An 11,156-nucleotide genomic window follows, 5' to 3' on the forward strand; every position below is an offset into this window, starting at 1 on the left:
TGTTTATGGAATAAACATGTTTGAAAAAAAAAAGTATGAAGAAAAAGTTAACCGTACACAGTGACCAAAGAATGCTTGATAAATGTTCAAGTTACCAATGCACATGCTTTGCACGAAAGACAGGGCGTACTATACAAGTCACACCGTTCAACAAACCAGTATGTTTATAGTAGAGCACCTAATTGCGCAGAGTAAGGATATTGTTCAACCATTTGATACCGTTCAATGCTGGCATGCTGTACAACAAATGGAAAAAGAAAAGACATTTATATATTTTTCAGGAAATGGAATCCCTGTCTTCAGAAATTATTGTTGCTGTCCGTCATATCCTTCCGGACTTGCACGAGAATGAAGCTAGAGCTCTATACCAACGCCTCGTCGAGCTTGGTGTAAAGACCCTTGAGGATTTGAATTATGTGGAGCACACAGAGCTGAAAGGCGTACTCAATGTGGTCAACAGCAGAAAACTCTTGAGACTCTGGAATTCTGGTAAGTATAAACATACACGCACATATATATACGTTAAAGAGGGTGAGATATCGGACTGCTGTGAAGCTGAATAAAAGTAAATTGATAAAACGTGGGCAACAGATTATGGGAAAGTTAACAAAAGCTAGTTAGTTAGAAAAGTTAACAAAATGAAAAATAAAAATAAAGAAATAAAAAAATAAACAAAAGCTAGTTTATTGAGTGAATAATTTAACACAGAAGCTGCAACATATTATGAGGCGTTTAAAAAGCCGTCTACGTTTCAACAGTGACACTGTCTTCAGCTGGATAAAACTGTTAGAAATGTAGCACGTGGCTTAAGTAGGCTGTTGAAGTGACGTCATGGTGGGTTGAAGTACACCACATGGCAGTAATGATGTCCTTATTCTTTATCTTGAGCAGTTGGCTTTTATATAGGCATACCCCATTAAATATTCTGATGAATAGTATGAAGGCCATATCTTTTTTTACAATTTTATATTTTCCATCTATCAGCAGGATACTTCACCTGTTGTGGTATTTTCTTGATCAGTTAAATATCTTACTATGGTGATAAGCAGCTAAAGGTTTACAACCTCCATTTAATTCGAGCATGCTTCTGTTTTCTCACCCTGTGTTTCTTACACCCCTCTGCAGAGCCACCATCTGAGCCACAAAATCATCGTGAAGGTCAACAGAACTACCTGGTAAGAGAACAAGCAAGCACGTCTATCGGCAACACACCAGTGCAATCTATGCCACATTTTAACTGGGAAGAGAACTTTAAAATTCCATTTTCCCGAGCACGGCCACAGCTTCTTTCAGCTTTGGAGACAAAGTCGCCATTCAAAAAAAGTGACTTGCTGGATTTCGTCAGAGTAGTCTGTGCAGAAATTCAACAGTTCGTGCAACACCCAGGTAGAAAGAGCCTCGCTGTTGTAGCTAAACGGATAGTATTGACATACCCTGATTCTTTGCTCGACCGCATTGATGGTACCATTGTAGGCACAGGGTATGACAGCCTTTTGAAAAGGCTTGAAAACCGGATATACAACGAAAATAGGGAAAAGGTGCAGACAGATGAAGAGAACACACAAAACCCACACAATTTGAAAAAAACGGCGCTGCCAGGACCAACTGACAGATTCTCATGGCTGCATAGCATGGAATCCGGGTGTTCCGGAAGGGGAAGACATGACACATTTGGAAGCCGCACAACTTAAGCTGCAAAATATGGCTGACAACTTGACATGCGACATTAACGAAGTACAAATATTGATGAAGAGAACATACTGCCTTCAGCGCAGAGATATTATAGAAATCTCAGAAACACCAGTTCTGCACCTGCAAATGAAGTGGCCTTGGCTCTTTATCACAAAGTGCTTTTACGACCATTTTGAGCAGCTCACTGGGTTGAACTGCACTGAAACACTAAAGTCCACATTCGAAGAGAAAGGCGAATTAATTCTGCGGTTTCTTGCTGAGTCTGACCGAGCACCTGTAAAAGAACACCTGCAAAGTGCAAAAAGAGCTTACCTATCGAATGGCACAGGCTACGCAAAGCTTATTGGACTCCTTGGAGGTTTGGCAGCGTATTTTAGTGAGGACTTAAAATGCATTGTTCTTCCAGAATGTGTGAGTTCTTTTAGGGTTCTCTGAAGTCACTGGTGTGCAGGTCATATATTACTTTACATTTTTATCCCTTGAAGGTCTCCCACACTTTGGACGATCCTCAAAGTCAGGTTTCTGAGCTGCCAATCACACCAGTTATTATCTCATGTGGTGCGTCCAGTAGCTTCACTCTCTGTTGGGGCATTTTTTTCACTAGCACCTCCATATTGCTACAGTTGAGCTCTTGCTTTTGCAGGGACTCTGTTTCACGCATCATCTTTCAAGTTGCTGGTCGACAAGCAGATCATCATCTCAGATATTATCAACTTCTTTGATGCTGTCTGCCATCTTGTGGCAGCATACTTTATATTTGGAGTTCAGTACCCTCAGGAGGCTGAGGCAACGTTTGAGTTCTTGCAGCGGTAAGGCCGAACACTTTCCTAAAATCTATTTTCCTTCCTGCGTCATTAAACTGATTCAATGTTACATACAGGCTTGCTGCTGTCTCTCCAAGGTGGCACCACAGTGCAGTGTTGTCTAATGTGAATTGATAAATGCTTTCTTGGTGAGCAAATTAGAGCTAAGAATGAGCTGCGGATGTTTGAATGTGAATAGTGCTTTTATGTCACTTACCCCTCCTTCTAGGAATTTAATTAACCTCAATGCTGCAAGAGTCTAATGTTTTAATGCTTCAATCTACACTTATGTGTGTTTTGTTGTACCCTGTAGGCTAGACAAAGACGAAGGCAAGCTGATGCACGGTATTTGATGTTGGCGGCAACATTTGCTTGAGGATAAGGAGACACACAAGGATAAGTGAGTTTACATTGTGTGGTGTTTTGTGTGTCTCCTCGTCCTCAAAGAAAAGCTGCTGTCAACTTCACTGTGTTTCCTGAAAGCACAAACATATACAAGGTCTTCAAATATTTCTAGATGCATGTTTCGGATCAATCCTCCAAGCACAATCCAAAAGAAACGGAAAGGACCGAAAGGATCTATCCTAAAAGTGGTGTCACTAATAAGCAACCTCAAAGAATATGAAAACTCAAAGTGGGCCACCTTCTGAAGAGTTACCAAGAGAGTCACCGGACAGGTTTTTGTTTTCCTGTGGCGAAGGCTATTTTCTTTATATTTGTGTAATGAACCTATTCAGCGTATCACAATAAAAGCTCCAGCATGGACACGTATTTGAATGCTGCCTGACTCCACTCATCTTTTCTCTCCATGGGTTCCTACTTAGGCAATTGGCGATACGGTGTAAGGGATTCTGGCTTTGTAGGGAAAATTAATAGTATTCAAATAAAAAGTAAAAAGAAATAGCAATTGTCATAATATTGTTTGTAATTGCAATAATCAATGTAAAAGAATTTACGTACTCAGTGTAATTTTACACAAAAGGTTTTCTTTTTAAAGCTTCATTGGTATAAACCAATTTACAAAATTGATGTAATATAACATAATCTCTGTTACTTTTACAGACTAAATCGCTAGTAGGACTTACTCCTTTTCTGTTATTTTACTGACATCATCTGGGTTACGTTTTCCTATACTTTTTCCGTAAAATAACAGAGAAACTTCTTAGAGTGTGGTGCCTGGACGTCCTTTCTTGTGTGCGTGTTGGAAGATCCGTCCAGAAGCCCTTAGATTTGGTGAAGTAAAGGTTAGTTGCGTGCCAGTAGTGTCATGTTTCGAGCTTTTTGTTCAGTGTCCTTTCCAGCATGTGGGTTCCTCCTACTTTGTGCTCTCAGTGTGAATATTACCGTTGTGATTCTTATTACATTATCTCTATCTGTTAGCTCAGTTTCCCTATTGGTAAACCTCCAACGCTTATCAGGGTGAAGATGTCACATGTGATGCTCCAGTGGCCCCTCTACTTACGACGAATTTGTGAATTTCAGATGCTTTTCACGGATCGATTTTCGTGAACAACGCAGATGAGCCAGCACACACACGACTTGGGAAAATGAACAGATACGTCACGGAAATGTTGAAAGACATCAAGTAAGTCGCGTCAAAGTACGTTGCAGAGCTCTTCACTGATTTGTGTTTACTGTGAAACAGATGAGGCTTACGCCTCACCCATGCAACTCCGTCATCTGCTCCACGGCAGTGCAAGCCTTTACAGCTGTGTCCTTGAACGTAAAAAATTGTGAATGGTATTAATAAATAAAGGGAAGTAGACGGTATGTTATTGTACTCCTGTCTTATTATTTTTGTTCATTGCATGTGTATGCATGTATCGCCACAGCCAAATTTCATACCGTGTCCCCATAGACGCAGTGTACAGATCATATAGGAGACGCAGGCCCTACATCTCCTATAATACCTATATTGCTCCTATAAAACCTATAACTCCTATGGTACCTACACCACTTATAGGTCTTACTCCCAATAACATCATGTGATGATCTACATATAGGATTTTTCAGTAGGGAGGTGTTCATACGCTCTTAGCTAAGCAAGATGTGTGCTCACCCCATGCATATAAGATGTTGAAGCTACCATTACTGTTCTTGCAGGTTGCGTCGCTGTCATTCAGGCATGTGACTGGGTTCCAACCGCTGCCTTTGAAAACAGCGGAATTGCTCTCTTTTAGCGCTGCGGCCCTTATAACTGCCTACACGGATCCTTATACACCACCCACAGCTCCATGCTGGAGTGTCACCCAGGCGAATCCAAAAGAATTGGTAAGCCGAGATTGACTGTCATAGTTTGGACACTGAACGTGATAGGGGCAAGGAAAAAGGACCTAGAGACAAGGTGGCAAGAACGACACACAGAATACAGAATCGTCACTTCGGTTGTGTCGTTTTTGTTCCGTGTCACTATGTATTTTTCCCTTTAATCGTTACCCCAGTCAGTCTGCGCCCTACATCGCCTTTTAAAGGAAAGGAGACACTTTCCTCAGTGGCCAAAAGGATAGCGTCAGCAGTCAGGCTTTTAGTGACAGGTGTCCTCGTTGAAAATGAGGAATACTAGATGCAACATTGTTCTATGGGGAAACGAGAAGCACCCAACGTCGGCCGGAAAAAAGCAGTTTCAGAAACAGACAGCGAATGACACACTCCAAAGCCGCTGGCCACTGCCGCTGGCACAGCGCTATGTTGGACCCAGGCGCGGATCAAATGAGTGGGAATGTCTTGACCCACATATCTGCCGGTTTTTGCAATTGACCTTAGTGTAGTAGTATGCTGCCCAGTGGAGGTCCCCCTAAAGAAAAAATAATTGAAGAGAACGTTCTGCCTCTGGTAGTATCCAATTGCTTTATAAGTATTTGCGCGTTTGTGCTCCTTATTATTACAAACAGCAATAAGATGTGAGAGCCAGAATGAATACCGCCACCTGTTTACGCCATCAATTCACGGCCGCTCACTTGGTCAGAATATGGTTACATACGTACAGTGAACTATGCAAGTATCCATGGTAATAAACAGCGGCAAGATAAAGACGAACAACCGACCACATTTTTCGCTGGTCATTTCATGGCAACTCGGCCGGAGCTGGGAAACTGCTAGGTGTGCGACCACGCTAGATTGCCCACCCGAATCCCCGCTACCCGAATCAGCCGGGAATCTAGCTATTTTAACAGCTTCAATCGTGTTCGTCTTCGGCTATCGTCGTCTGCTAACCCACGTGAGCTTCGGCGTGTGGGCCAATGCGGGCTCTCGCCACACTCTCGGTGCGAATGTGACTACACCTTATATAGTTACCGTAACGCACTACCCCGTTGTATCGAGGCTGGGTGAAAAAAGTGTTATGCCTGCCCAAATTCTGGCAAAAAAGAGAAAGAAAATGGCAAGGAAATGACTAGCCGAGTTCCCCATTACTATATTGCGGCGAAAACTGGAAGCAGACGAGACAAGCGTCTGGGCTGCTCTCCCGTTAGCGTGCCCTACTTCACGTCCTGAGGTCCTCAGCTGCAGCTGGAGCCGAACATTACCATATTGTTCCCATAAAATTAGTGATTTTTTATGTAAGTGTTGTCTGCATGTAGTGCGGCGACATGTTGCACGTACCACAGTGTTGGATAGCGGGTGATTTCGACCAGCTGGGGTTCATTTGACGTGCGTCGTAAATCTCCGACAGACGGTGCTGAAATCAATGTTTACCTCTCCTACATTGCTACAGTCCTCGGTCGACTTTCCACACGTTACCGATTGAGCTACCGAGGACGGCTATCTTTTTCGTGCACACGTTTCGTGATGGAATAGTCTCTTTAAGTGTGACGTGAAAGGCGTTTTCACTGTCCAATCCTGTTTCGAACATCAGGGGCTATGTTCTCAGAGATCCGGCAGATAAATTTAGTTGGAAGGTTGGGTTGGTTCGTGAGCGATTCCAGTAGTGTATACGTGTTCTAAAAACGCTAAATGATTATGTATGCCATTTGATCTGTTGCATTAGTTTTGTAGTAATGCTGGGTTTTTCCTTATTTTCAGGTGTGCCAAAATGGACGATATCATGATATAGCGACCAAACGTAATTTGTACCTTGAAACCGACACCATCCGATTCGACAAATGGGGCGGTACGTTTGACAACACTTTCACAGTAGCGTACGACTCGGATTGCACTATGTCGAAAAAGGTATGTATATAATTGTGAAGGCCCTCTATCTTAGTAGCTTTACCACAGCCAATGCGTGTATATATAACTGTATATAAAAGTGTATATTTTATATTTTTATTATAAAAGTGTATATTTTATATTCCCTGATTCTCTCTTACACTGAATCTTTTTACATTTCTGGTGATTCACTTATACAGGGTGCCCTAGGTAAATGCGAACATATTCTTAAAAAAATATATATGCATCACTTTTTCCGAGCTGCCATATAGCATATCCTGAAGGGTACTCCTTAGTCTTAATGTCTTAATTTACTTTCAATAATTATCGTTTAATTATTATTATTATTCTTTTCAGAAAAAGAAATCCGTTCGATAGATCATCCGCACAAAAATCGTGATAGAACACATTTTTTTTATATTGTTCATTGCGCATCTCGCAGACGCGTCTTTCCTTCACTCCCAGTGTGAGAGAGGGAAAGACCACGCATTCGGCTCTTGCGTGCTGGAAGAACATTAACAGAAAACAGAAAATGCAACCCAACATAAGGGCAGTTCCGATGTCACAGGGTGCATTTGTTTTCTTTCTGCAAGTTAGAGCTCAACTTGGACGCATGAGACAGCACTGCGCTCATTCACCCTCTCACACTGGGGGTGATGGAAGACGCGTCTCCGAAGATGCGCGATGAACAAAATGAAGAAGAAATCGTGTTTCTTCACGATTTTTTCTTTTTTTTTTGCGAACGATCTATCAAAGATTTTTTTTTTTTTAAACTGCTCTGGTATCAGGTGACCGAACGGACCAGGTGCTCTCATTCGGACAACTTCGAAGCTGCGCTTTGATTTCGAGTTTGCCAATGCCCTCCTAAGGAGTACCCTTCAGCATATGCTATATTTCGATTGATTTGATCTCGGAAAAAGTGATATACATATATTTTTTTTTAATATGTTAGGTGCGGCACCCCGTATTCAGTGTGTATCACAAGCCTCTGTGGCGCAAGTTCCAAACGATAGTTTCTAATGGTGTATTCTACAGAAGCGCCGTGTCAAATGGCCTATCTCATAAAATGCAACATCTCAGGGGTGTGCTCCACAGCGGTGTTTGTCAGCCTTCTGCCTGTAAAAGGGTATTCATTTGCAGACACTCTATGAAGGTTGTAGAAAATGTTCTGTGCTCTTCGTGTGGCTGCCACGCTGCCCTTGCGTGTCGGTATATCTCGGGCAATTATCCCGGATAGGCTTGACAACTTAATGAAATAAATGAGTGGATCGATGAAAGAGGTTAGCCTATGGGTCACGCAGACCCAGGCTAACGCCGACAGGTGGCTACGAAGGACTTTGTTCGCTGTCGCTGCGCGCGCCCTCGTGGCCCCATGTGCAGAGAGCACGGCGGATAACCCGAGATTACCTGCGAAATTGAAGCAGTACGCTTAAAATTCGAGAGAAAGGAAAATGTGCGCGTGCGGTTGCATCACGCTGCGCACTTAACATAATGTTGATAATCAGCTAACAACGAACGAGCGTGAAGTTGTGCAGGGGTTCCACTCAGCCAGTTGGCAGTAATATTTTCGCTTGTAATGTATGGCAAAGGTAGCGCCTCAACGTACACGAAGGAAATGTCACTCGACGATTCTCCTGTTTTGTCACGTTACAAGAAGGGTGCGAACTTTTCGCTACGGCATTCTGAGCTACTTGGTTGTCTTGGATTTCATTATACACTCCGTCCCACGCTGCTCGCAGTGAATGAGTGGAACTTGTGTGCGCACGTACACGTCCTTGGTATTCCTTTCCGTCGCACGTTTCGCACGTAGTGGCAGTAACAAGCTGAGATTTAATACAATATATCAATTTAAGTGGAAAAGTTAAACATTATGGTATATGCTCTCTACGTCATGTAATTAGCTTCTAGGTTGTAATTAGCATGTAATTAGGTTCTAGCTGCGGCATTTTCGAAAACATAGCAAAACATGCTATTACGTTCAGAGTGTTTGAAATTGTCGAGTATCTGGTACCTAAAAAGATGTGTGGCACCAACAGAATACACCAACAACTTTATTTTGCGCATGTTATAATGCGTCTGTATTCGTAATGTTACGTTCCAAACATCATGCAAAAGGGATCAAACAGCGAAAGCAACCGAAAACGAAGTGAAACTGCGCGAGACTTCGCGGCTCGTGATGCCGCGATAGGCCATCCACCGGCCCAGTTGGTTTCGCACTGTCGCACACGATATGGATAGGCCAGCAATCCTCGTCGGCGAAATCCCGCTGGGCACGCCGTGCCGTGCATAATACCCCCTGAAGTTTCAAATTAAAAGGAAACACTGGTCCAAGATGTCTACTTGAAAGAAATTTATATTAATACAAATGCGATTTCGTCTGTTTCGGCGTTTGTCTGTTTTCTTAGTGCGGGCCGCTATCATCGCTGCAATCTTGCCAACCCGGAAGCGGCAGTGCGAGCAGCGAGAAGGCGAGGGCGAAACGGAGCCACTGCGCCTGCGCCAACCCTTCTCGTATCTTTGAGTGTGTAATGATCCCGTGGAGTGTGTAAGGTGTCTGCGTTGTTGATCTCTGTCGCCGAGACTCGCTGTATCCATACCTGGGGGATATCACAATTGATGCCTAATCATGATTGCTGCGATGTGCATCCTGCATCAGTACGTTTTGTGTATTAGTCGACGAGGTGCAAGGTTCTGCCTTTCACAGGAAGACACGTGAGTCGAAGCAGAAGAGCATCTCGCAGCCCCACAAAAATCGTTCCGCGCGCAGCGAGCGTCAGCGCATACATGTAAACAATGTAACGTCACCGGGTGTCATTTCCGCGACCACGCGCTCCCATAGATTGGATATGCCGGTATATAGCACACCAGTCCATCTAGATCACCACAGTTGCTATAGTCTATAAGTCTATAAACCTGGTTTCATCACTGACCTGTGCCTCGACGACATCTCCTGTACGGTCCCACAGTTTCGTGACACAACCTTCGAATGGTCGCACTGTAACCGTCGTACTTTGGTAGCGTTTGCTGAATTGTGTCTACAAGCCTAAATCATGTTCTCACTACCTTCGAAAGAGGGAGAATGGGAGAACAAACTTTGGAACTTCCTGTCTACGACTTCATTGGTGTTCCTATGTGTTCTTCTACGATATACGCCTATGTGGCTTTTTGTGTTCCTATGTTTGACATACTACACCACAAACTTTATGTTAGGTTAAAAATACCAGACACGCTGCTGGAAAGCAAAAGTCTCGTTCAAAACTGCAATAGGATAGTCTCTCAAAATTTGTTCCTGGGAAGCCAACCGAAGCCGTGTTGTCCGAGCTTCGAAAGCAAATATTAAGTTAGGAAAATAGGGGGGAAATGCAGGTGCTCTACATCTGCACATACAGGAACCGCTTAAGGAAGTTACTTATAAATAAGTTACTTATAAATAGTGCAAAGAAAACACATAAAAGTGGCGCTTGAGCAGTATAGCTCTCTGGCTTTGACGAATAGCGTCTCTATACCCTGCTGCGTCCCTATATATAAGGTATAGATTGAGAAGTTACCCGTCAAAAAGAACTCGTTGCAAGTTCGTTCGCTCGTTTCCGTGTGCGAAATGAAACTAAGTTAATGACGAAGTTGTTCAGCATGAAATGTTACTTCCAAGTTATTTCCAAGTTACTCCGGACACAAAATAGCATTGCGCAGGTGCAGCGCGCGCGAGCAGTTGAGTTAGACGTTGCCTGCGGAGGAGTGCAACACGTTTATGTCCAACACACGTTTATTTCGTTTATGTCCAACAAACAAACAAACAAACAAACAAACAAACAAATGACGTCTTAATCTTCGACAGCGCCAAAATTCGGTAGAATTGAACCACGCTCGAAGCTAAAGGTGAACAAGGTAGCGCACGAAAGCCACGGTGTGAGGGAACTACGACATGGTCCCTTGAAGGGATGCGACCCTCGGGCCTACTTTTCTTTCAGTGGGACACAGCGAACAAGTGTCCGTTCGTGGAACCCAGCCCGCCTTCCGATTTGTTTCGCTTTCATTCTGTCTACCAAAGTCATGATGGCGTTTTTCTTAGAGGTCTATCCGAACGCTTTGAATCTTGCCCCAGGTGGGCGCACAATGGTTCAGCTTCATTTCAATGATAGCGGTTCTTACTTCCTGAATAAAATAATGTCATTGATTGAATATCACGTTTTATGGCAAAAAAACGCAATAAAGGAACCGGAGAGAAAGCAAGAAAATATGTGGACGTCAGTGAAAAACGAGTTAAGGTAACTAAGAACTTAACATAAAGTTACCACGGCGCAAAAGTACCGAGGGAAGTTACAAGTTACCAAAAAAAAAGGAACATAGTTACAGTAACGAATTACTTGTAACGCGTTACTTCGAACTCTGCTATAAGGCGAATATTTTTCTGATTGCTTCAGATAACGGGCATACCTCCCTTCTATTCGGAATATTCGTCCTTCCAGAATTACAGGCACTAAAGTGGGAGGTGGGTGCCTGTGAATGATGGTGTGG

The 11,156-nt window shown here is 43.2% G+C and overlaps 1 protein-coding gene across 1 annotated transcript; it reads left to right on the forward strand.

Moving 5' to 3' along the window:
• The first annotated feature begins 284 nt into the window (after nt 1–284).
• On the forward strand, nt 285–3,198 carry LOC135373665 (uncharacterized). Its single transcript, XM_064606756.1, has 5 exons — nt 285–489; nt 1,126–1,175; nt 2,178–2,250; nt 2,336–2,501; nt 3,013–3,198. Exons 1-5 carry the CDS (start codon nt 285–287, stop codon nt 3,143–3,145), a joined length of 627 nt encoding a protein of 208 aa, XP_064462826.1. The 3' UTR covers nt 3,146–3,198.
• The last annotated feature ends 7,958 nt before the right edge of the window (nt 3,199–11,156 follow it).

The sequence above is a fragment of the Ornithodoros turicata genome, unplaced genomic scaffold (assembly GCF_037126465.1).
Source record: "Ornithodoros turicata isolate Travis unplaced genomic scaffold, ASM3712646v1 Chromosome29, whole genome shotgun sequence".
Classification (NCBI taxonomy): Eukaryota; Metazoa; Arthropoda; class Arachnida; order Ixodida; family Argasidae; genus Ornithodoros; species Ornithodoros turicata.

Bases quoted from the DNA above. Each gene is read 5' to 3' on its own strand.
- LOC135373665 (XM_064606756.1), top strand. From the start codon at position 285: ATGGAATCCCTGTCTTCAGAAATTATTGTTGCTGTCCGTCATATCCTT. The intron at 490-1,125 runs GTAAGTATAAAC...ACCCCTCTGCAG, and splicing joins CTTGAGACTCTGGAATTCTG to AGCCACCATCTGAGCCACAA. The intron at 2,251-2,335 runs GTGCGTCCAGTA...TTGCTTTTGCAG, and splicing joins ACCAGTTATTATCTCATGTG to GGACTCTGTTTCACGCATCA.